The sequence below is a fragment of the Cibotium barometz genome, chromosome 4 (genome assembly GCF_041138505.1).
Source record: "Cibotium barometz isolate CiBa-2024 chromosome 4, ASM4113850v1, whole genome shotgun sequence".
Taxonomy (NCBI): Eukaryota; Viridiplantae; Streptophyta; class Polypodiopsida; order Cyatheales; family Cibotiaceae; genus Cibotium; species Cibotium barometz.
This window is the reverse complement of record NC_141049.1, coordinates 41,203,080-41,229,496: the sequence shown is the minus strand read 5'-3', so window position 1 is coordinate 41,229,496 and position 26,417 is coordinate 41,203,080. Positions and strand designations below refer to the sequence as shown.

At 41.0% G+C, this 26,417-nt stretch overlaps 1 protein-coding gene across 1 annotated transcript in view; it reads right to left on the bottom strand.

Moving 5' to 3' along the window:
* Positions 1-22,755: 22,755 nt before the first annotated feature.
* LOC147639265 (FAD/NAD(P)-binding oxidoreductase) overlaps positions 22,756-26,417 on the bottom strand; it is a 79,564-nt gene continuing 75,902 nt past the window's right edge. Inside the window, exon 13 of the mRNA XM_086789090.1 lies at positions 22,756-23,122. Coding sequence (XP_086645216.1) covers positions 23,066-23,122 — 57 coding nt within the window. The 3' untranslated portion in view covers positions 22,756-23,065. The remainder of the gene's footprint in view (positions 23,123-26,417) is intronic.

Sequence of the window (26,417 nt, the reverse complement as noted above, 5' to 3'; positions counted from 1 at the left end):
ACATTAGAGTAAAAATACCCTGGAGGAATCGCCCGTGCTTTCTAGGCGAGGGAAGTTTTTCCGGGTTCAGTTTTGGAAGAACCGAGGGATTAGTCTCTTGTCCAGATATCCGTGGGCAAGGCCCCGAGTGAGAGGCCCTGCCCACGCAAGAAGTGCTACTTCCGCTGCTAGCACCTCCGAATCCGTTGCGTGGAGGGGGCAGGGATCTTTCAATGTCGTTTTGTCTGAGTGGATTTTGTGGAGAACTATACATTCCAAGAGCAAAACAAAATACAATCAATGCATTGACAATCCAGTCAGGTTACCATCTTTATGCATATAACATACGCTCATGTCACGGGTGAGGTTCAAAAGACCGTCCACTCTCATATCTCAGATGATCAGCAACACGACATGCTTTTTGTACATCATTGTTATATGTTACACCATGGGTGGTTACGAGAGTAAGGACTATCACTACAATAACACTGGGTTTGGTTCGATGGAGCAGCATCGCAGTTCAAAGCCAAAAGACTATTCTACTTTGTGGCTAGGTATAAAGGTCTCACAAGCCTCTAAATGACTTGGAACTTCTTCGGTTCTGGGCATTGCAAGGGTGAGCATGATGGGGCAAGGGCTGTGTTGAAAAGAGCTTTGACACACGAACAGTTGAAGCCAGATGGACAGAAATTGAAATGTGCATCAAAGTGGTGCATTTTCTATAGCTCAACTTGATGAATGGTGCAAACACTAGCTACAATAGTACAAGAAAAAAAGGAACATCGAAAGAGTGTTCTAGAAGATTAAGGTAGGGGATGTAGACAGAACATACATGTGGAATTTCACGAAGATCGAAAGAGTGTTCTAGGAGATTAAGGTAGGGGATGTAGACAGAACATACATGTGGAATTTCACGAAGATTGAAAGGTCATTTGCTATACATTGCGTCTCAGGAAACGCAGACCTCAGAGTAAGAAGCTTGTCATGTTAATACAGTGCTTGTATGCAAGGACAATGGAGAAGGTGTAAAAACAAGAAATACAATGGAAATTGGGAATAATCTACTATTTTGTCATCACAAGGCACGACATATGTTAATGGTGATGCTTAGATCCAGCATTCGAAGGACACCATGACATCCAGAAGAGGATAATGATGAGGCCGTGGACTTCTATGTTGTGCAGTGCACTCAAGAAAAGTAGCATGTCAAAAAATCCAGAAATGATGGGTGGGGTAATGTGATATGTGCGAATTCATTTGTGGTGGTGAGGGGATTGTTCCACAAAGAGATCGATGATGGCCACCTATATTGCCTTTAGAGAGTAATCCAAAGGTTGTGTTGTACTCGCATCTAGTCCGGTCTATTAAGTTCAAAATAGATCTTGTGGACTCCAGAAAGAAGTTGGATTCTATGTCAGCTGATGTGTATAAGGCAGTGTATAATAGCATGCCTTTGGAAATGTGATGCATGTACATGTGTTAAATGAGATGTGGTGTTAAGGGGGTAGCTATGATATGTGCCGAAGTTTTTGATTTCATGGTAGATGCTAAACGAGGTTAGGATATGGTGTCAATCTTGTAGCCTACCAAACCCCATTGCAATATTGACCATTGCAATATTGACACCATACCCCAAAAACCCCATTCAACATCTGCCATGAAATCAGAAGCTTTACAAATGCAACCAACCTCTAAACTGAAATGGCACATGCCCAACTAGATTGTTGGGGTATGCTACCAATTTTATCTGTTTTTACGAGCTTCTAGTCAAGGTGTTCATGGTATTCCAAATCCTTGGAATAATGTGCAACTTAGTAATGAACACCTTGACTTGAAGCTCGTTAACGGCACAAGATTGGTAGCATACCCCAACAATCCAGTTGCGCATGTGCCATTTTAGCTTGGGCTTGGACCCACGCTGAAAATGGCCCATGCCCAATTGGTGTTTGGGGGCGTGGGCCATTTTTCAGCATTGGTTGCCAGTATCCACCCTTCTTTTGGAGGACCCTTGTAGTTTCGAAGGCTTTGAGCACACCTTTACCACCAACTATGGATTCGAATTCCTGTAAGCTCTTCTTGCCATCTTCTTTGTGCATGCCATCTGGACACAAATAGCCCAACAGTAAACATGGAAAGAAAATGTAAGATTGGCCTATGTGGGGTTTCACCAAAACACAAGAGAGGCCCCTTCGAGCAGCGCGTGGAGTCCCTCTCGCATGGTGGTGAAACAACTTGAGATGTTTCAGCACAACGCAAAAAGGCCCCCCAAAAGAGTCCCTCTCACGTTGTGGTGAAAAGAACTGGCTTGACAAGTTTCACCACAACACGAGGGGTGCCCCTCAAGGGGATGCGGAGTCCCTTTCACATTGTGGTGAAATAGACGGAGTGGTTTGCTAAGTTCCACCACAACGCAAGGGGTGCCCCTCAAGTGGGGGTGTAGAGTCCCTCTCGCATTGTGGTAAAACAAACAAACCGGCTTGATATGTTTCACCACAACACAAGATTGGCCGTGTGTGAGGCTTGTGGAGCATTTTGGCAAAATAGTCAACGAAACTGAACATAACGAAACTTAACAACATAGGCAATGGAGCACCAGATAGTTGTACATGTATGTACTCAGCGGCTTGAAAGGTTTCTTGAGGATAATGAACTGCTTCTTGAGGATAATGAACCATTGCTTAAGGATAATGAACCGCTACTTGTCGGTGGAGAACAAGAGTGAAAACAGGGAGCGATAGTGAAAATAAGGAATGATAGAGAAAGAGATAGATAATGAAAGAGAGCGAGAGGAAGAGTATTTCCTTTTTGAGATGGTGCACATGTGGCTAGCTCCCGGATGTATTGATGGTGCAAACATGGCTGGTGGCTACATGTAGTGTTGGTGCTACTTGTATGATCAATCCATTTACTGCACACGTGGCACAACGCATGCATACAATGATGCATGTATCAATGAACTGCTTTCTAACATGTGGCAGAGGGCTTGACTCAGCAACTATATAGACCACTATGACCTCCCATTTTTTGTTTTTTGCATAGTTGCTCGACACACCCCCCTTACTCTCTCGACATAGCTTTGCCATTACATCGCTCGTCCTTGTTTCAACGTGTTCCATGGCAACTCACTAGCATAGGTATGCTATTCTATACCTTTCTGAGTTTACAAAAATATGTTGCTCCTTTCAATTTGTGGTGAGTTGATTTCACTTGCATTGATTGTTTCACACAACACGAATAGCCTCTCTTAGCTGCATTGTTTAGTTGTTTTTGCATTGTGGTGAGGTTATTTCACTTGCATTGATTGTTTCACACAACACGAATAGCCTCTCTTAGCTGCATTGTTTAGTAGTTTTTGCATTGTGGGGTGAGGTTATTTCACTTGCATTGGATTGGTTCACCACAATACGAGAAGCCTCTCTTGGCCGCATGGCTATGTTGTTTTCACATGTAGGGTTTCACCACAATGCAAGAGATGCCCCTCCAACAAGCGACGTGTGGAGTCTCTCTCGCATTGTGGTAAAACAAACGAAACAACTTGAGATATTTCAACACAACGTAAAAAGGGCTCCCCAAAGGGCGTGCAAAGTCTCACTCACGTTGTGGTGAAACAAACGAACTAGCTTGACAAGTTTCACCACAACATAAGTGGTGCCCCCCAAGGGGGGTGTGGAGTCCCTTTTGCATTGTGGTGAAACAAAAGTACTGGCTTCACCACAAGGCAAGGGGTACCCCTCAACAGGGGTGCAGAGTCCCTCTCGCATTGTGGTGAAAAAACAACCCCTGCTTGATAAGTTTCACCACAATGCGAGATTGAACCGTGTGTGAAGCTTGCGGAGCATTTCAACGAAATAGTTGGTGAAACTAAACATAACAAAACTTAATAACACAGGCGATGGAGCACCAGATAGTTGTACCTATATGTACTTGGTAGTTTGAAAGGTTGCTTGAGGATAATGACTCACTGCTCAGTGGAGAATGAGAGTGAAAACAAGGAGTGATAGTGAAAGAGAGCCACAATGAAAGAGAGCAAGAGGAAGAGTATTTCCTTTTCGAGATGATGCACACGTGGCTGGTGGTAAAGGGCTTGACTCAGCAACTGTATAGACCACTCTGACCTCCCATTTTTGGTTTTTTGTGCAATTGTTTATTACATCTCCCTTGCTCTCTCAACATAGTTTTGTCGTTGCATCACTCGTCCTTGTTTCGACGTGTTCCACGGCCTCTTGTTATATTTTCGGTATGCCATTCTATATCTTTTGTAATGTGCAAAAATGTGTTGGTCCTTTCACATTGTGGTGAGTTGATCTCACTTGCATTGGATTGTTTCGCCACAATGCGAATAGCCTCTCTTGGCCGCACCACTTAGTTGTTTTTGCATTGAGGTGAGTTGATTTCACTTGCATTGGATTGGTTCACCATTATGCAAATAGCCTCTCTTGGCTACTCGGTTGTGTTGTTTTTGCGTTGTGTGGTGAGTTGATCTCGCTTATGTTAGATTGGTTCACCACAAAACAAATAGCCTCTCTTGGTGGCTGCTCAGCTGTGTTGTTTTCACATTATGGTGAATTAACTCCTTACACATTGGATTGGTTCACCACAACACGTATAGTCTCTTGGCCTGACATCTATGTTTTTGCTTTGTATAGAGCTAATCACTCTTATTGTATTAAACATTTTTGCTTTGTATAGTCTCCTGGCTTGACATCTATGTATAGAGCTAATCGCTCTTATTGTATTAAACATTTTATGATCTTGTCCGAAAGGACAATGGATTGGTGTGCTACTAACAGCTTCACCTGAGGAGGGTGAGATTGTAAGACATAGTAGAACATGTGTATACAGATTCTAATGACATTCGGTCCAAAGCAGAAGACGAGGAATCGAAAGAACCAGAAAAATAAGAAGCAATAGACCTGGTTATGGAGAAGAATATTAAGAGACTCAAAGAAGAAACATTGGTCAGGCGAGAGGAGGAGAGCAACGTGGCAGAGGATTCCGAACTTCCAATGCCAATGCTTCCCACCTTCACTATTGGTAATTCCCAATATATGCTTTTATCAAATATTTAGTGTGTTTTGGACATTAGGGAAGACTATTGCCTCACAATTATTGCACAAAATCTTGAAAATTTTGTCGAGTCAGAAGATATTGATAAGGACCTCCTCATCGACTTAAATGTTAAAGACACCAAGTTCCTCAATGCTACAGACACTCTGGTAATGATTTCCAGAGATGTTTACAGACATGAATCAGTTGCGATGTTAAGGAGGAGTATCAAAATATACAAAGAAGACTCAAGATTTATGACATGGGGAAGAATGTTGAGCGGGGTGAATCCTCATTGTCAAGGGAGGGTGCCTCCTCAACAAATTTTTGGACAGAGAAGTTGCTTATTGCCAATGAAAATTAAAAGGTACATATGAATAAGTCTACTCTGTGTTGTATATGGATCACTTAACAAGAATAAAATAAAAGAAAAAAATAAAAAATAACCAAGAGGGTGAGAGAGAAAAGAGTTGGGAAGGTGGGGTTTTTTTTTGGTTTGTTTTTAAGGTTGGGATAAACACTAAGAAGAAGGGGAGGGGTACATCTTGGCTCGATAGACAGACTGGTTGAAGTTTAGGTGCCCCTTGCCTATTTGGCCTTGAGAAATTAGCGGAAAAGAGTGTTGTCACATGGCATGATGACATGTAAAGTTGATTGGGTCAAGGCTATCTAGTCTCTCCTTCAACAGCGGTATGTTCATGAGTTGCTTGAGACCTTTGGGATGGAGAACTGCAAGCCTATTACTTTGTCGATGGACCCAAACACAAAGTTAACCGTTAATGACCCTTGTGAGCCGGTTGATGCCTCGCAGTATCAGAAGTTGGTTGGTTCATTGATCTGGTTTGCTGAACACCAGATTGGACTTGAGCTTCTCCGTGGGGCTGTTGAGCTCTTTTATGCAGATGCCATTGAAGTCTCATTGGGACGCAGGATTACGGATCTTGCGGTATCTGCAGAGTACGAAGGATCTAGGACTCTTTTACACATGAGGGGATGGAGTCAGACTCCAAGGTTGGAGTGACTCAGATTGGGGAGGAGATCCAGACACGAGGAGATCTACTTCAAGTTACAGTTTTACCCTCAGCTCAGGAGCAATTTCTTGGAGCAATAAGAGGCAGCCAACTATTGCCCTATCTTTGACAGAGGCAGAGTACCGGGCTGCTTGTGGTGCTGCTTACAAGGTTGTGTGGTTGCGGAGGTTGCTAGGCAAGATTGGGTTTCCACAAAAGGAGCCCACAGTCATCCAATGTGATTAACCAGAGTTGTATAGCTATTGCTCGAAACTCGGTCTTCCATGCCCGGACCAAGCACATAGAGATACATAGAGATACAGTATCACTTTGTACGTGAGAAGATCTTGGCTGGTGACATCTTGCTACTTTATTATTCGACGGAGGACAATGCGGTGGACCTCTTCACGCAGCCTCTACCTCAGGCTATGCTCAGGCGGCACTCCAGCTCCCTAGGGTTGATTTCACAGCCAGGAGCTGAGAGGGGGTGTTAGAAGTTATCTCTTGTCTGGCTTGACAAGTTTCACCACAACGTAAGTGGTGCCCCCCAAGGGGGGTGCGGAGTCCCTTTTGCATTGTGGTAAAACAAAAGGTCTGGCTGGTACCCCTCAACCTCGCATTGTGGTGAAAAAACCACCCCGGCTTGATAAGTTTCACCACAATGCGAGATTGAACCATCTGTGAAGCTTGCAGAGCGTTTCAGCAAAATAGTTTGTGAAACTGAACATAACAAAACTTAATAACATAGGCGATGGAGCACCAGATAGTTGTACCTATATGTACTTGGTAGTTTGAAAGGTTGCTTGAGGATAATGAATCACTGCTCTAGTGGAGAACGAGAGTGAAAACAAGGAGTGATAGTGAAAGAGAGCCACAATGAAAGAGAGCAAGAGGAAGAGTATTGCCTTTTCGAGATGATGCACATGTGACCGGTGGTAGAGGGCTTGACTCATCAACTGTATTATAGACCACTCTGACCTCCCATTTTTGGTTTTTTGTGCAATTGTTTAATACATCTCCCTTGCTCTCTCAATATAGTTTTGTCATTGCATCACTTGTGCTTGTTTCGACGTGTTCCACGGTCTCTTGTTATATTGTCGGTATGCCATTCTATATCTTTCTTAATTTGCAAAAATGTGTTGGTCCTTTCACATTGTGGTGAGTTGATCTCACTTGCATTGGATTGTTTTGCCACAATGAGAATAGCCTCTCTTGGCCGCACCACTTATTTGATTTCACATTGACGTGAGTTGATTTCACTTGCATTGGATTGGTTCACCATTATGCAAATAGCCTCTCTTGGCTACTCGGTTGTGTTGTTTTTGCGTTGTGTGTGGTGAGTTGATCTCGCTTATGTTAGATTGGTTCACCACAAAACAAATAGCCTCTCTTGGCTGCTCGGCTGTGTTGTTTTCACATCATGGTGAATTAACTCCTTACACATTGGATTGGTTCACCACAACACGTATATTCTCCTGGCCTGACATCTATATTTTTGCTTTGTATAAAGCTAATCGCTCTTATTGTATTAAACATTTTTGCATGTGCAGATGGATCCAATGCCCCTCGTGTTTGAAGAGGAGGATGATGACACCTCGCTTCCTCCATCAGAGATCTTGCATGATTTTCTACACAAGGTGAAGCAACATGGTCGCTATCCGGAGATGTACAAGATGTTCAACAGTGAATTTCACATTGGTGAAATTCTCAAATCTATCCATCCATATATTCAAGAGCAAGAAGAAGAGTTCTCAAGAATATCCACAGGGGGTTCATTACAATGGGGGGTGTACAATTTGTTCATGTCAATGACTAAAAAGTATACCCTTCTAGTAGTGCCTCCCATAAGCAAAAGAGGAATATCACACAGAAATTGAAGAGGAGTCTTCTCAAGGTTCCAACCGCAATGAAATTTTCTAAAAACAAGTGCCCCATCCACAATAAAAAATGTGATCTTGTCCGAAAGGACAATGGATTGGTGTGCTACTAACAGCTTCACCTGAGGAGGGTGAGATGCAAGACGTAGTAGAACATGTGTATACAGATTCTAATGACATTCGGTCCAAAGCAGAAGACGAGGAATCGAAAGAACCAGAAAAATAAGAAGCAATAGACCTGGTTATGGAGAAGAATATTAAGAGACTCAAAGAAGAAACATTGGTCAGGCGAGAGGAGGAGAGCAATGTGGCAGAGGATTCCGAACTTCCAATGCCAATGCTTCCCACCTACTATTGGTAATTCCCAATATATGCTTTTATCAAATATTTAGTCTGTTTTGGACATTAGGGAAGACTATTGCCTCACAATTATTGCACAAAATCTTGAAAATTTTGTCGAGTCAAAAGATATTGATAAGGACCTCCTCATCGACTTAAATGTTAAAGACACCAAGTTCCTCAATGATAAGGACCTCCTCATCGACTTAAATGTTAAAGACACCAAGTTCCTCAATGCTACAGACACTCTGGTAATGATTTCCAGAGATGTTAACAGACATGAATCAGTTGGGATGTTGACTAAGGAGGAGTTTCAAAATATACAAAGAAGACTCAAGATTTATGACATGGGGAAGAATGTTGAGCGGGGTGAATCCCCATTGTCAAGGGAGGGTGCCTCCTCAACAAATTTTTGGACAGAGAAGTTGCTTATTGCCAATGAAGAGTAAAAGGTACATATGAATAAGTCTACTCTGTGTTGTATATGGGATCACTTAGAACTGCTGAATCATTTTATGGAAAGTATAACAATTTAAGTCTCTTTTCTTCGTGGGCTGCCCCTTCTTCCCTACATCAATTGTAGGAGAAACCCCTTAAGTTGATGGCTTTGTCAAACAAATAAAGATTGATTGAGTTGAGGAAACTAGAACATCAACCATGAGTTTTCTATTGGTTTTGTAAGAATTCCAATTTATTGATAAGCTTACAATTTAACACTTGAATAAACAATTTCATGGGAAAACATTTGTAGAAGGAGGCTAATTATTAAAGAATTATATATGATTAATCACTCAATATTTTCCTAATTGTTCATGAAAAACTATTTGAAAAAATTAAGACTTGGATAATACAAAAGAATAAGCATTAACACCATTGTAATTCCCATTTGGCTAATTTTGTGAGAAGTGAAGCTAATCATTAAGTACAAGGATTATTGAAAGCACTAAAAGCCTTAGTTAGTGATTAACTATCTTAACTTTAATCCAAGTAAATGACTTACTTGATTGTAATTCAACTATGTAGCCTACACTAAGCTACTTTCATGCAATTTGGATCTATTTATCTTTAAATTTTACTAGTTATGATCAAGAAATATTCCATGGACAATTATTTTTCTAACTATTCATAGAAGGCTTAAATATAGGCTTGGATAATACAGCATACGATTGATTCCAATTTGACTAATTTTATGAGAATTAGGACTACTCACATTGAGAATAAGGATAATTGATGACTAATTAAAGTGATTTAAATAATCTTATTTTGGACCAAATTGAGGGATTATTAGTTTGATTGATTGTAATAGAACCAGCTAACTTACTGCTAAGATATTTTATGCATATTGGTCCGATTTACCTTTAAATTTTTCTAATCATTGTTAACTACATCAAAATCAACAATACTGTTGACATGAAAGAGCACCTTTTTGCTACATCTCTAGTAGCTGCACAATGTGCATTATGTAATAAATTTGGGATATCACAAGGCTTATGGCTTGTGTAATGCTAGTTGATCGTTTTATACCAAGCTTACGACTTGCATGACGCCGATGAATATAAATAGCCTAGAACATTAGTCTTATTCTAGCTTTTGGATTCCCGAACATTCCATGCGCAACCAAGCATTGTATATAAAAGACTTGTATGTACATAAGAGGCTTGTATATAAGTCATTTTTTTCCAATGAAAAAATGGTCCTTTAGCTCTCATCCCCTTGCTCCTCTACCTTGCTAAGTCAATGTGCTTCTCCATCTCCCCCCCATTCTTTGCACTCATGTTGGCATTGAGATAGAGATAAGAGTTCTCCATAGCTCTCTCCCTCTTTTCTCCATACTGAATTGGATAGGTCCATTGGGGTGACACCAATAGAGACAAGGTTGAGATGCTTGCTTCTCCACATGGGATTGTTCAAGCTTGAATGGCAGACCAACTATGACCTTGGAATTTCTCCCTTCGATTCACTCATGCAAGGCACTAGAGTTCCCATTTTGATGAACAATTATGATTAAGAAGAGATTATGCAAGTAAATTTAAGTGTAGAAAACTACATTTTTAATCTCATAATTTTGGGTGGTTATTAGGAGAGTATTATAGCCAAATTAGTACTTAATGACTATTAGCTATACATAAGATCAATAGATTGTTTAATTTACTTAAGTAATTGAAAATAAGTATTACATTAAAATTTTTTCAATATACTCATTTATTAATCTCTAATAATTGTAAATTATAGGTGGATATATATAAATTACAACCCATGTGCTAATTTGAATGTGCTCAATTGTTCTCTTAATCATCTTTTTATTCTTACTAATTATAAGCTAATTACTCTCATCAAAACTCAACCTTTTTATTGAGTTATTCTCCACTCTTAATTCAAATGCCGTAAATTCTCACCCATTCTCACTCGTGCAAACTTTCTTATTTTGCAATGCGAGATTTTTATTTGTACCAAAACAATGTCCTTATTACGGATGAAAGGAGCTGGAAGTAAGACTCTATCACGAGACCTTACCCCAAACACACACACGCTTCACCAATTTCTCTACCGCACTGCTGGTACGCATCCAAACTTGGGTCCACTTGGGCAATCAATGTGTAAAACCTCAAATCCACTTTGGCAACATTTGTCAATGTGTCTACTCCCTCCTATTGTCATACCACCCATAATGCCACATGTCCTAGCCATGTGTACCACCAAGTGGGTTGAAAGACACTATCACGAGACCTTACCCCAAACACACACACGCTTCACCAATTGCTCTATCGCACTGCTGGTACGCGTCCAAACTTGGGTCCACTTGGACTCTCAATGTGTACAACCTCAAATCCACTTTGGCAACATTTGTCGATGTGTCTACTCCCTCTTGTTGCCATACCACCCATAATGCCACGTGTCCACTAGCCATGTGTACCACCAAGTGGGTTGAAAGAGAGTTTGAGCCTCAAATTAAGCAAAGCATAATCATGGAAGTAAGCGCTCGTGCTCTCTCTTTATGAGTTCGTTGCCTTCATACTTTTGCTCAATCCCAAACGAGTGGTATGAAAGATCATTACCTTTGCCTTCTTAAGGTTTACCTGCTAAATCCTCTGCTCACAAAGGTCTCCAGTACACCCTATTGCTCATGAAGCCCTCGCTAAGGAGAAAGTTAGCACCATATCAACTCCATACATTTTGACGCCCCCCCCTCTAATATGCTCATAGAAGCTTTCCAAATCAGTTCACATGGAAAGTTGAGTTCAAAATGCTAATCAAAGATCCTTCTGCATGAAACCATATCAGAAGCCTTCTTGTAAAAAATCCATAAAATTTCTAGATCTGCTATATGCCTTTTCAATAATCACCCTATATGATCCAAAGGGGAGTAACTACAAAATCCCTTTGGCTCTCACCATCTTACTCTCTACAATAGCACTAAAGCATAGATCTTATCATATTATGGGGAGAGTTTACATTCATTTTGATTGCAGTTATTGAGAAGGGAAGTTTATTGCAATTATCTTATTGCCATATTAACAAGCATAAGCTTCTTAGCACCAAGATCAAATAGTTGAAAGAATGTTAATCTTAGATATTCAATTCCGGGGAGGGGTGGAAATGATTAATTATCCAGATACTTCTAATTTATAGCACAATCTATAGAGCTACACTACCATCAAAGCCTGCAAAAAAGACTTTGTTTAGAGGTTGCAATATGATTGAAATTATGTTTTCCCAAGATTTAACAAAGTACATAAATGCAATTCATAATAAAGAGAGGGAGTGAGTCTTGAAGAGGTAGGAGGCTTTGGGGAGGGGGAGCATGTTTTTATTCCAACATTGTGTATAAAAATTCACTCCTCACCAACCCTCAAAAATGTTTTTTTAAAGCATAAGCTAATTTTCCTTCAAGCTGGATATACCATGCACTCTCACGAATTTTCCTTAGCTATCTCAGGAACTAGTACCTATCTCCCAAAATAGTTGTAAGCTAGTACCTAGTAGTACCTATCTCAGGAACTAGTTGTGAACTAATAGCTATCTTCCAAAATAGTTTTGAGCCAGTACCTATCTCCTGAAATAGTTGTGAGCTAGACCTCATAGTGGCTAGTTCATGAAACTAGCTGTGAACTAGTACTATCTCCTATAATAGTTGTGAGCTAGTAGCTTATACATCTGAGCTTGTGTGAACTAGAATCAAGTCTACTGATTTAGTTGTGAACTATCTATTAAAGTAGTGGTAAAGCAGTAGATAATAGTAGAGCTAGTAGGCCATAGTAGCTATCTTTGAAAGTAGTAGTTAATATTAGAGCTAGTAGGCTATAGTAGCTATCTTTTGAACTAGATGTGAGATAGTAGCTATGTATGTTTAATGAACTACTCACACGAGACATGTTGCAAAATGTAGGCTGAGCTCTTCCTCCCTTTCAGTTATTAGAGCACCCAGATGTCAAGATACAACAACGCTCCTTTGAGCACTTGAACCTGTTTTTTATCCAAAAACTCAAAGACAAGCATACAAGTTGTTGCATTCAATATGTTCAAATGATATTCTTACGAGACACGATATGCCAAATCTGTCGTCGTATTCATGGACTGGTGTGTGTATGCTATTGTCAAACATGTAGCAAAGAGGTTGGTAGCCTTGGTTGTCATGCCATTCAAAGCATAAAGGTTAGCATCACTACATTATCAGAAGATGTATTGTGTCCCAGACCAATGTCCCAAACTAGAGGGGTCCATGTATCATGATTTGAAATGCTTGCATGGGGAATGTGATAAATGTGGTGCCAAAAGAAAGAAATTTTGTCCCCGTGAGGTTTCTGAAACCACCATTGAGAGTGTATCAATGAAGGTTTTTGAGAATGTGGATGTTGGTCTTAATACCAAAGGGAAGATCAAGAGAAGGAAAATTTTGTTGGTCAAGGATATGAGCTATAGAGTGAACTAATTGGACTCTTTCAAGTTTGCCTTGAGGCCTTCATCAAACATAATTTTGTTTAAAAAATGGCAGGCCTAGCAATTTTGATAATGCATAAAATCTTTCCTTGAGAATGTCTGTAGATTCCTCCCTCCAGCTTTTGAGGTGTACATGTGTAAGAATCTCCCCTTCTGATCTTATAATTATTCCCCTCTCTGAAATAAAAGAAAGATCCTATTTTACCCTGTTTTGGCATGGAGAGTGAAAATGTCTAGAGGGAGGTAATAAAAAATTGAGATATTTTTGGATATAAAAATCCTCCTAGTGTCTAAAATGGTTTCCCTTGAACAAAATTTCAAAAAGAACTTTCCAATGTGCAATTGGAATTAATTGAAAATAGGTATAAAGGACCTTAGCCTAAGGGTCTAGATTTTCAGAAATTTTTAGATTATGATCCAATTAAGGTTCCTATGGGCCAATAGGATCAATCCAAGTGTGGGAAGGAGATAAATCCAATTTATAAAAGAAAAATACCCAAAAATGAGTAAATACCCACATAAGATGAAGAGTTGACTGAGTACAAGGTTTATTAGTAAAAAACTATGAATATTACGAAAAAAAATGAGATATTTTGGGTATAATGATACATTTTTGACACCTTGGTAAATAAGGAGAAGGAGGCTCTTCAAGGAGGCGCCTATTTCACATGTGTGGAGGAGTTTTAAACTAAAAATAATAAGATATTTTTATCTCTCCTCTCTCTTGATCAAACCAAATCAAAAGGGAGCCAAATCTTGTCCAAATTCAGCCAAACTGAACCTAGAAAATTCTAGAACCTAGTTGGACTTGGTTAGAGGCCTCCCCCACCTATAAATAGATCCTTAGTCCTTTGTAAAAAAATCTGTGAACTATACCATGCCAATATTATACTAAAATAATGATATTTTCTATTATCCTCTAAAAATCCTCTACAATTTGGAGAGAATGGAGTTTCTCTCTCTCTCTCTAACCTTCTTTGGAGCCTTCCTCAACATACTAACCAATTGATTGGTTGGGGGCCTCTCCAATGACTAAAGAATCAAGCAAAATAAGAAGTAAAGTGTGATTTTATGGTCTTGTTCTTACTCTTCTAAATGTTTTTCACTTCTCAACCCCTCTCTCAAGCTTGAGAAGTATTCAATTGAATGGTTCTTTAATGCAAATGAAGCTCTTTAATGAATTTTAGTGATTACTCACATAAATTTTACATTTATGCTTAAATTAGAATGCTTTTATGTTTATCTCTCTCTCCCCCAAAGAATGGTCATTACTATGACTAATTCTCTATTCAATTAATGCTTCTCATGGAGAAATTCTCTAATCACAAATCAAACTCTAGACTTGTGAAGCTAGAGGTTTAAGAAAATGATTTTTATACTTATATGCTTGAAAATAATGATAATATTATGGGATAAATCTATAAATTAGATTTAATGCTAATAGATAGTTACACCATCATAATTATTTTACTATGTCTTATTCTTTTCATAATAATACCAACGGAGCTATGGTAAATTTTTTGAGAAATTGATGTATAATTCATTCTTATGCATAACGTGAAAAGAGGACTTCCTACCATATTCTAGGATTGAATATCCTAGGCAAAAAGAATGCTTTTTGTCACATTCAATGAAAAACTAATTTTTAAGTTTATGTGTAATTAAATAATCAAGAAAAGAGAAAATTATGATAATCATATTTAAATGATAAAAGAGAAATTCCTATGACATTTAAAATTCAATCAATTAGACGAGAAAAGAAAATTCCTAGTATATTGAAATTAATGGAATGTGTGATGGATGTGAATAGATGTGATGTGATGTGATGTGATGTGAATCAGGATGTGAATGAATAAGATGTGATGTCATGTGAATCAGGATGTGAATGAATGAGATGTGATGACATGTGAATCGAGATGTGAATGAATAATATGGGATGAGAATGGATGAGATGTGATGTGATGTAAATCAGGATGTGAATGAATGAGATGTGATGTGAAATGGATGTGATCTAAATTGAGATATATGTGAATGGATGAGATGTGATGTGATGTGAATCAGGATGTGAATGAATGAGATGTGATGTGAAATGGATGTGATCTAAATTGGGATATATGTGAATGGATGATATGTGATGTGAATAAATATGATGTGATGAGATGTGGATATATGGGTAGATGCGAGTGGATGAGATCTGATGAGGATAAATGAAGAAAGATATGATGAGATGAAAAATGATGTGATGAGAATGGGAATACATATGAAATGAATGTGGATTGATGTGAAACAATGTGGAAAGTCTAGAGTTCGTTATAGAAAATATATTTATGACCTATTTTTAAATAACTGTTTTATGTCAAGAATGCCGGGGAAGCATTTCGACCGTCTTGTGAATGAGGTCGTATAGAGACCTAACTGATAAAGTTGTAATAGCTGACGGAGACTCAACGGAGCATCTCGTGTAGCAAGGTCGGCCGAGGTCTTAATCAACCTCGGTTCGATTTAAATGGTGAGCTTCCGGTATGGTGGATGAGGGACCAAGGAAGCGGGGTATGAGTGAAGCGCTAGGTGACCTACGAAGGATCCTAGAGGGTGTTGACCATACAGTGCTCGGGCTCTGGGTCGCCGAAGATACCCACACGTGCGTCGTGGAAGATATTGGAACAAGGAGTAAGAGTTGTTTTTTGAAACCGGGCATGGATCTGGTTGATTGACCTTGCTGGTCCTCAAACGGTTGAGTCCATGGCTCTTTTATATGGATCTGTTGGTTGATCTTGCTAATCTTCAACGGAGATTCCACTTGGGTTTTTATAAGTGAATATATTTCTGGGTACTATGAGCTAGGAACTATTGATGAAAAGGTCCCTGAGTGGACATGTGGTGAGCGTTCTGGTTTGCCAATGATGCCATAGGTACACCGATGTGAAGGAATGATTGGAAATTAGAATTCAACCGGATATTCTGGAGGATTATGATCAGTGATACTATGGTTTCATTAAAAAGATTGTTTTAAAGTCAGCTGAATCTGTGAAAAAGGTAATTTCATATTGGGTGTGTAAGTGGTGTGACTAGTTTAAGTTTGCATGAATATTTGGCTAGGGGACCTGGGAGCTCTTTTCTCTGGTACCTGGGACAAAACCTAACCAAATTCCTAATTGGATCCCATCACTACAATGGTTGGGCGGTTGGCTAACCCATGGGACTGGATGGGGTTAGGCTGGACTCATGGATCCCTAAAATGAGACTCAATTCTGTTATGGTACGATAGATGAAGTAAATCTCGGATAGTAATTGTTCTATGGAAAAGAATCAATGGTTGCGCCTCTCAATGAGGAAAAAAGCGTTGGTCTCTATGATCCAAGTGCAAGTTTCTTCCTTGATCTGACCAAGTGACTTACAGGTTCGGTTGGATCAGTTTGGTCTACGTTAGAGTAAAAATACCCTGGAGGAATCGTCCGTGCTTTCTGGGCGAGGGAAGTTTTTTCGGGTTTGGTTTTGGAAGAACCGAGGGATTAGTCTCTTGTTCGGATATCCGTGGGCAAGGCCCTGAGTGAGAGGCCCTGCCCGCGCAAGAAGTGCTACTTCCGCTACTAGCACCCCCTGAATCCGATTCCATGGAGGGGGCAGGGATCTTTCAATGTCGTGTGTCTGAGTGGATTTTGTTGAGAACTATACATTCCAAGAGCAAAACAAAATACAATCAATGCATTGGCAATCCAGTCAGGTTACCATTTTTATGCATATAACATATGCTCATGTTGCGGGTGAGGTTCAAAAGAAGACCGTCCACTCTCATATCTCAGATGATCAGCAACACAACATGCTTTTTGTACATCATTGTTATATGTTACACCATGGGTGGTTACGAGAGTAAGGACTATCACTACAATAACACTGGGTTTGGTTCGATAGAGCAGCATCGCAGTTCAAAGCCAAAAGACCATTCTACTTTGTGGCTAGGTATAAAGGTCTCACAAGCCTCTAAATGACTTGGAACTTCTTCGATTCTGGGCATTGCAAGGGTGAGCATGATGGGGCAAGGGTTGTGCTGAAAAGAGCTTTGACACACGAACAGTTGAAGCAAGATGGAGAGATTTACTTTTACATAGTGTTCTTGGATTAATATAAAATTAGTACCTTTTTCTTACAAAAAAGCATACTATACTTTATGTTTAGAAAAACAAGTGCACTTCAAGACTGCTTTAAAAGATTAACAAAATCAATCTCCTTATATTCCAATAATATATGCAATTGAGTGGACCCAAAACTAGCCATACAAAGATGAATCTCAGTGGTGGCTAATCGAGATTCCAAGAGAGTAGATGACATGGGCTTTAATGGAGAAGCCTAAGGAGGTGCAGGTGAAGTAGTTGGAGGTGCAACAAGTGGAATTGGAGCTGGAGGTGCAACTAGAGGTCTCGCGGTGTTCTCTATTAATTTTGTAATATTCTCGGCCCGAAAGATAGAAACATCCAACGCAGTGTACATTATCAACAATGGGCACTACCAAAAAATAAATAAATTAAACTTACATGTGCTAACCATGAAGAAAATTTGCTTAATAGGCAATATCTACGTAACCTATTTATCCAAATAAGAAAAAATGATTACAAATTTAGTCACAATTTCCTGTTGATTTCTACACATCCCGTAATTTGGAAGGTCGAAAATCATATTTAGGGTGATCTTGGCATTTAGGGCAACCCTCCATCCACAAGTGTGGCCATCAAATTATAGTGCGACTTTGGTCTTAATCAACTAATGCTGCTAAAATCATCCTGGGTAATCGCTTCCTTGGGAGTTGTAATTTTAAGTTCACTCTTGTAGCAATAGAGGTCCTTTAGAATACCTAATGGGTAGCCAAATGGATGAGAATATTAACCATGCAACAAAATCACTTACTGTTTAACACAACCATGAATACCCATAGCTGAATTTACCTAGTAGTAGGCTCCAATGGAAACTGCACGAAGTGGTGACATGTCATGCAGCCATGTTGAATTTGTGATGAAATGGTGAAAAAATGCTTACTTCAAAATAGATAAAAGGACAACATCATTGACCTGACCTCCCTCAGGTCGTTCTTGAGAATATTGATTTTGTCCTCATGAAATGGGAACCATGCCCTGTTTCCTTTGATCATCAACCTGACCATGAAGCTGGGCCCTAGATACTCCATCGCCCCTTTGTTTTCTCACGTTGTCTTCCTATAGGCCTCCATCTTTAGACCATTGGAGTGCCTCCTCTGGTGCCTCTGCCTCTGCTAATGTCTCCTTAGATCTTCCTCCTTTCTTTCCTGAGCTTATCTCTCACCCTTTATCCAGTCACTCAGCCTTGTGTGCCAATCGTGATTGACCTCTTCTAGTTTTACCTCATCCCTGGTCCTTATGAGAAAGAATCTCCAGAATTTTTCGCATCTTTCTATCAAACATGGCCACCACCAGGTGATAAGAGCTGGTCATATCTGAAGCAGACCTGGCGGAGGGAGTCCATATCTTTGGTCATCACAGTGACCCTATAAGCATGAGCAGCAACGATGTAGCTATCTTGAAAGAACTTGATGAGGAAGTCTTTTGCTGCCTCTTGCAACAAGCAAGCAAGGGTGGATGCTTACCAGCATACTCCAAGGCTACAACTCACATATCTGTCTGATAAGCCTCTTAGAAAGGAAGCTTTGTAATCGCCATCTGCATGCACTTTTGTACTTTGCACAACTCCTTGAGCCAAAGTACAACTCCTTGAGCACATAGATGTACTGCTCAACCCTTCTTTTGGAGGACCCTTGTAGTTTTGAAGGCTTTGAACACACCTTTACCACCAACTATGGATTCGAATTCTTGTAAGCTCTTCTTGCCATTTTCTTTGTGCATGCCAACGGACACAAATAGCCCAACAGTAAACATGGAAAGAAAATGTAAGATTGGCCTATGTGGGGTTTCACCAAAACACAAGAGAGGCCCCTCCAAAAAGCAGTGTGTGGAGTCCCCCTCGCATTGTGGTGAAACAAATGGAACAAATTGAGATGTTTCAGCACAACGCAAAAAGGGCCCCCCAAAGAGTCCCTCTCACGTTGTGGTGAAAAGAACTGGCTTGACAAATTTCACCACAACACGACGAGGGGTGCCCCTCAAGGGGATGCGGAGTCCCTTTCACATTGTGGTGAAACACACAGAGTGGTTTGATAAGTTCCACCACAATGCGAGGGGTGCCCCTCAAGGGGGGGTGCAGAGTCCCTCTCACATTGTGGTAAAACAAACAAACCGGCTTGATAAGTTTCACTACAACACAAGATTGGCCCATGTGTGAGGCTTGATAAGTTTCACCACAACACAAGATTGGCCCGTGTGTGAGGCTTGTGGAGCATTTCGGCAAAAGAGTCAACGAAACTGAACATAACAAAACTTAACAACATAGGCAATGGAGCACCAGATAGTTGTACAAGTATGTACTTAGCGGCTTGAAAGGTTTCTTGAGGATAATGAATTGCTACTTGAGGATAATGAACCACTGTGCTTAAGGATAATGAACCGCTACTTGTCGGTGGAGAACAAGAGTGAAAATAGGGAGACGCGACAGTGAAAACAAGGAGCGATAGAGAAAGAGAGAGAGAATGAAAGAGAGCGAGAGGAAGAGTATTTCCTTTTTGAGACGGTGCACAAGTGGCTAGCTCCCGAATGTATTGATGGTGTAGACATGGTCGGTGACTATATATAGTGTTGGTGCTACTTGTATGATCAATCCATTTACTGCACACGTGGCACAACGCATGCATACAATGATGCATGTATGGATAAACTGCTTTCTAACATGTGGCAGAGGGCTTGACTCAGCAACTATATAGACCACTATGACCTCCTGTTTTTGGTTTTTTGCATAGTTGCTCGACACGCCCCCCTTACTCTCTCGACATAGTTTTGCCACTGCATCGCTCGTCCTTGTTTCAACGTGTTCCACGGTATCTCACTAGCATAGGTATGCTGTTCTATACCTTTCTCAATTTACAAAAATGTGTTGTTCCTTTCAATTTGTGGTGAGTTGATCTCACTTGCATTGATTGTTTCACACAACATGAATAGCCTCTCTTAGTTGCATTGTTTAGTTATTTTTGCATTGTGGTGAGGTTATTTCACTTGCATTGGATTGGTTTACCACAATGCGAGAAGCCTCTCTTGGCCGCACGGCTATGTTGTTTTCACATGTAGGGTTTCACCACAATGCAAGAGATGCCCTCCAACAAGCGATGTGCGGAGTATCTCTCGCGTTGTGGTAAAACAAACGAAACAACTTGAGATATTTCAACACACCATAAAAAGGGCTCCCCAAAGAGCGTGCAAAGTCTCTCCCACGTTGTTGTGAAACAAACGAACTGGCTTGACAAGTTTCACCACAACGTAATTGGTCCCCCACAAGGGGGGTGCAGAGTCCTTTTTTACATTGTGGTGAAACAAAAGGATTGGCTTCACCAGCAAAGGGGTGCCCCCCAACGAGGGTGTGGAGTCCCTCTCGCATTGTGGTGCAAAAACCACCCCGACTTGATAAGTTTCACCACAATGCGAGATTGAACCGTGTGCGAAACTTGCGGAGCGTTTCAGCAAAATAGTTGGCGAAACTGAACATAACAAAACTTAATAACACAGGCGATGGAGCACCAGATAGTTGTACCTATATGTACTTGGCAGTTTGAAAGGTTGCTTGAGGATAATGACTCACTAGAGAACGAGAGTGAAAACAAGGAGTGATAGTGAAAGAGAGCCACAATGAAAGAGAGCAAGAGGAAGAGTATTGCCTTTTCGAGATGATGCACACGTGGCTCCTGGTAGAGGGCTTGACTCATCAATTGTATAGACCACACTGACCTCCCATTTTTTGTGCAATTGTTTAATACGTCTCGCTTGCTCTCTCAACATAGTTTTGTCGTTGCATCACTCATCCTTGTTTCAACGTGTTCCACAATCTCTTGTTATATTGTCGTTATGCCATTGTATATCTCTTTTAATTTGCAAAAATGTGTTGGTCCTTTCACATTGTGGTGAGTTGATCTCACTTGCATTGGATTGTTTCACCACAATGTGAATAGCCTCTCTTGGCCGCACCACTTAGGTGCTTTTGCGTTGAGGTGAGTTGATTTCACTTGCATTGGATTGGTTCACCAAAATGCGAATAGCCTCTCTTGGCCACTCGGTTGTGTTGTTTTTGCGTTGTGTGGTGAGTTGATCTCGCTTATGTTAGATTGGTTCACCACAAAACAAATAGCCTCTCTTGGTGGCTCGGCTATGTTGTTTTCACCTTATGGTGAATTAACTCCTTACACATTGGATTGGTTCACCACAACACGTATAGTCTCTTGGCCTCACATCTATGTTTTTGCTTTGTATAAAGCTAATCGCTCTTATTGTATTAAACATTTTTGCATGTGCAGATGGATCCAATGCCCCTCGTGTTTGAAGAGGAGGATGATGACTCCTAGCTTCCTCCATCGGAGATTTTTCATGATTTTCTACACAAGGTGAAGCAACACGATCGCTATACGGAGATGTACAAGATGTTCAACAGTGAATTTCACATTGGTGAAATTCTCAAATCTATCCGTCCATATATTCAAGAGCAAGAAGAAGAGTTCTCAAGAATATCCACAAGGGGTTCTATTACTATGGGGGGTGATCAATTTGTTCATGTCAAGGACTAAAAAGTATACCCTTCTAGTAGTGTCTCCCATAAGCAAAAGAGGAATATCACACAGAAATTGAAGAGTCTTCTCAAGGTTCCAACCGCAATGAAATTTTCTAAAAACAAGTGCCCCATCCACAATAAAAAATGTGATCTTGTCCGAAAGGACAATGGATTGGTGTGCTACTAACAGTTTCACCTGAGGAGGGTGAGATGCAAGACGTAGTAGAAGATGCGCATACAGATTCTAATGAGATTCGGTCCAAAGTAGAAGACGAGGAATCGAAAGAACCAGAAAAACAAGAAGCAATAGACCTAGTTATGTAGAAGAATATTAAGAGACTCAAAGAAGAAACATTGGTCATGCTAGAGGAGGAGAGCAACGTGGCAGAGGATTCCGACCTTCCAATGCCAACGCTTCCCACCTTCACTATTGGTAATTCCCAATATGTGTTTTTATCAAATACTGCCTCACAATTATTGCACAAAATCTTGAAAATTTTGTCGAGTCAGAAGATATTGATAAGTACCTCCTCATCGACTCAAATGTTAGACACCAAGTTCCTCAATGCTAGGGAAGACTACTGCCTCACAATTATTGCACAAAATCTTGAAAATTTTGTCGAGTCAGAAGATATTGATAAGTACCTCCTCATCGACTCAAATGTAAGACACCAAGTTCCTCAATGCTACAGACACTCTGGTAATGATTTCCAGAGATGTTAACAGACATGAATCAGTTGGGATGCACCAAGATCAAATAGTTGAAAGAATGTTAATCTTAGATATTTAATTCCGGGGAGGGGTGGAAATGATTAATTATCTAGATACTTCTAATTTATAGCACAATCTATAAAGCTACACCACCATCAAAGCCTGCAAAGAAGACTCTGTTTAGAGGTTGCAATATGATTGAAATTATGTTTTCCCAAGATTTCACAAAGTACATAAATGCAATTCATAATAAAGAGAGGGAGTGAGTCTTGAAGAGGTAGGAGGCTTTGGGAGCGGGAGCATTTTTTTATTTCAACATTGTGTATAAAAATTCACTCCTCACCAACCCTCAAAAATGTTTTTTTAAAGCATAAGCTCATTTTCCTTCAAGCTGGATACCATGCACTCTCACGAATTAACATGTCCGCAGAATCTCTCCTAGTTTATGCAATGCCGTCCACCCACCACATCTTCTCCCTTATATAACCACTTAATTTAAAACTTGTAGACCATTTCTTTGGAATAACCAGAATCCTTGAGAAGGCCAGATACCTGTAAATCAAATAAAATCTCTCTCTCTCTCTCTCTCTCTCTCTCTCTCTCTGTGTGTGTGTGTGTGTGTGTGTGTGTGTGTGTGCTGCAACAGCACTTAGATGCCTTTCAAAAGTTTGTCAGGACAGATTTATGGAGAGCTAGTGGAGATTGTTAGAGCATACACATACATGGAGTTGTATTCTATCCCCCAATTGGAGTAGAGTCAGAGAGAGAGTACAGATAATGATGCTCTCAACCCTTATCCGCAATAAGCCCTCTATTGCACAGCAGAGTTTGCAGCACATACATGCATCATTTCAGTTGGTTGCATACATTCAGAGGAGTCATCACATGGGAGAGAGTGGAGGGCATGGAAGGATACCATGGAAAGACTACCATAGTTGACCTTAGCTTCTTTTATGCAATTAGCTGCTGAGTGTGACATTTGACCACTGGCATGCAAGGAACCACACATTGAATCATATCTATTCTCACATCCCCAGCCCTATTTCCGCCAATCTATTTACCATGAGCAATGCCACCAAGGCCTTCTTGAAGCCGCATGATGGTAGAGCCAAGGAACATGAGAATATCCACATGGAGCATTTCACACATGGATCCACCATCTTGGTTCCTATCCTTGTGCACATCTTCAGCAGACCCTTGTATGAAGGCTTTCCCCCTCTTGGAGCGCACACACCATTGTTCCCATCCATAAAGTAGGAGAGCCCATGGACCTAAACAACTACCAAACAATCACTGACAAGGATAGAGATCAACATGCCAGGCGGGCTTCAGGAGGAACTACTTGACAATGTGACATTAGACCATATCTTCACCATTGGGACCATGATTGAGGATGCTAGTGCTCACCAGCAACAGGTCTCTTGTTGTTTTGTAGACGACTCCCTCCCAAGAGCACGACGACTCAGCCGCTAACAGGAGCCCCATTTTCCATCACAGTTAGAGGGAGCGATGATATTACATGAGTCTCTAACTGGCACGGTCAGGGCATAAAGGGGGCTTTCAGGAGAGATTAGTAGCACGATTGGGGTCAAACAGAGCTGCCCACTATCTCCAACAATTTTTGGACTCAACATTGATGAGATCTTGTGCTTCATTCACTGGATATGAAGCACTTAGGCCAGACTATAATACCCATCCTCTTGTATGCAGATGACCTAGTGTCCTCATCTTGGACTCAGTCAAGGGATTGCAACGACACTTGGATGCATGGCAGGCATTTTGTCATGAGGACCTCACAGTGAATCTTGGTAAAACCAAGATTGAGCTCTTTAACACCTCTTATCAACTGGCATCAAGACAATCTTTCACATACAGACAGAAGTGACATTGTTGAGGTAATCAGATCATATGTGTAATACTAGGAGATCTCCCTGACTGGAACACTCTTTACCACGTGTCTGGCTGTCCAGTCATGGCTAGCAAGAGGATATGCTGCACTTCAACATTTACTATGCTAGAAAGGTTGCATCAAGATTTACTTCCCAAAAAAAAAGGAACCACCTACCCCTTTGAGTTTAGCACAGAGTCCCCCTTTCTTGTTCTCTCGCAACTGCATCGTCCACCTAGATTTGACCCGGCTTCATACAGACATGACATTATTACGAGGCAGGGACTCAGGATGGATCGCCCAGTATGACCTGGACTCCCCATTCATCAGCTGTCTCAGGATGACAGAAATCGGGTGATCAGATATGATTTATTGGGACTAAACATACAGGATACCTAGATCACAACACGAGCCACTCTCACACAAACGGCAGTACTACACGGATACTTTCATGAGGCTTACAGAGGGTTTCATACTGAGGGCCAGATATCTTGACATATACATGTCACATGCTATGCGGATTGCACTGGGCCAGTTGCGGGTGTCATCGCACCGCCTAAGGATAGAGATGGGGAGAGCCATGGAGATACCTTGTGAGGAGAGGATATGCACTATATGCCAGAGGGATGTCGAGTCAGAGGAGCACTTCATATGTAGGTGCATTGTATATTATGAGATCCAAGGGGGGGTTCCACTCTCTTCAGAGCAGGGTTTGGACCATCATCCAGGACTTTATCGCCATAGAGACTCACTGATTAGAGAGCTGAGACCTCGTGGGAGACATCCACCTCGGCCCCAAGAGACCATCACTTAGTTCTTTTGACCACAAGAGGATGCCACACCAGCCATGGATGACATACCCACAGCCTCATTGAGAAACACATTCTGGAGTGTCCGACCATCCACCAGACCCCCACTCTCGTGTGACTCTAGATCGGGCCACGAACTACAGCAAGCCCGACGTCCCAAACTCTCTGGACCTCGCCAACACCACAGACATCATCCCCAACTTGATGAGATCTTGGAGAGGCACAGAGCCACCTTCCCACGCCCAGTGGATCTACAGAGCCTTCTACAAGCTACCCCCATGCTTGTAACATGCGGATTGTCATTGGCCAGCTATGGGTATCGTCCACCATCTGTACATTGAGTCCACTAGAGCATGGTTCCGATCGAAGGCTCCGATAGTTCTACACCAAGTTCAAAGACCAAGGCACTCATGAAGCCATTTGGCTAGACGAGGAATTCTTCCAAGAGTACCCATAAATATTGGCGGACTCCTTGGAGACAATGCAACTACCACCAAGCTAAGTAGGATGGAATGTCACATGCACCCATGCACTGAGGTGAAGTGTAACACATTGGCTCATCATCAATGCCATACTTGTACAGAAGTAGTACCTTTTTAGGAATATTTGCCGTATGTTGTGACCCTATTGTGAGCCCTAGTCTAGGGACATGTCAAGCATGAGCTACGTAGGTCATTACAAGCCTATGTATCAAAGTCTATCACTTAACCCACTTGGAGAATAATCAAGTATATAAGTCAACCTAGCATAGCATGCATTTAGAAGCATTTAGGTTTAGCAGAGGGATTAAGGCTCTAGGCCAGCCTTTGGGGGCCAACCTATGTGCCTTTGCCTTATGGGCCGCCATAGGCTACACAAAGAGGGCATATAAAGGGGATAATACTAGTCGGTCAGCCCTACACGGGCGGGCACCTACGTATGGGCGGTGAAAAATCGGTAACTATAGGAGGCTCTTGGGCCTAAGGCCAGTTTTTAAAAAAAGGGTATAAAGAAGGTCTTGATGTGCATTACACGATCATACCAATTGCATATCACATTGGTAACAGAGCTTCTAGTTGTGACCCGACTTCACTACATAAACTGAGTGCAAGTCCGTGATTGGTAAAAATGAGGTCGGGAAAAACCACCCAGCCATTCACCATGTCAAGAG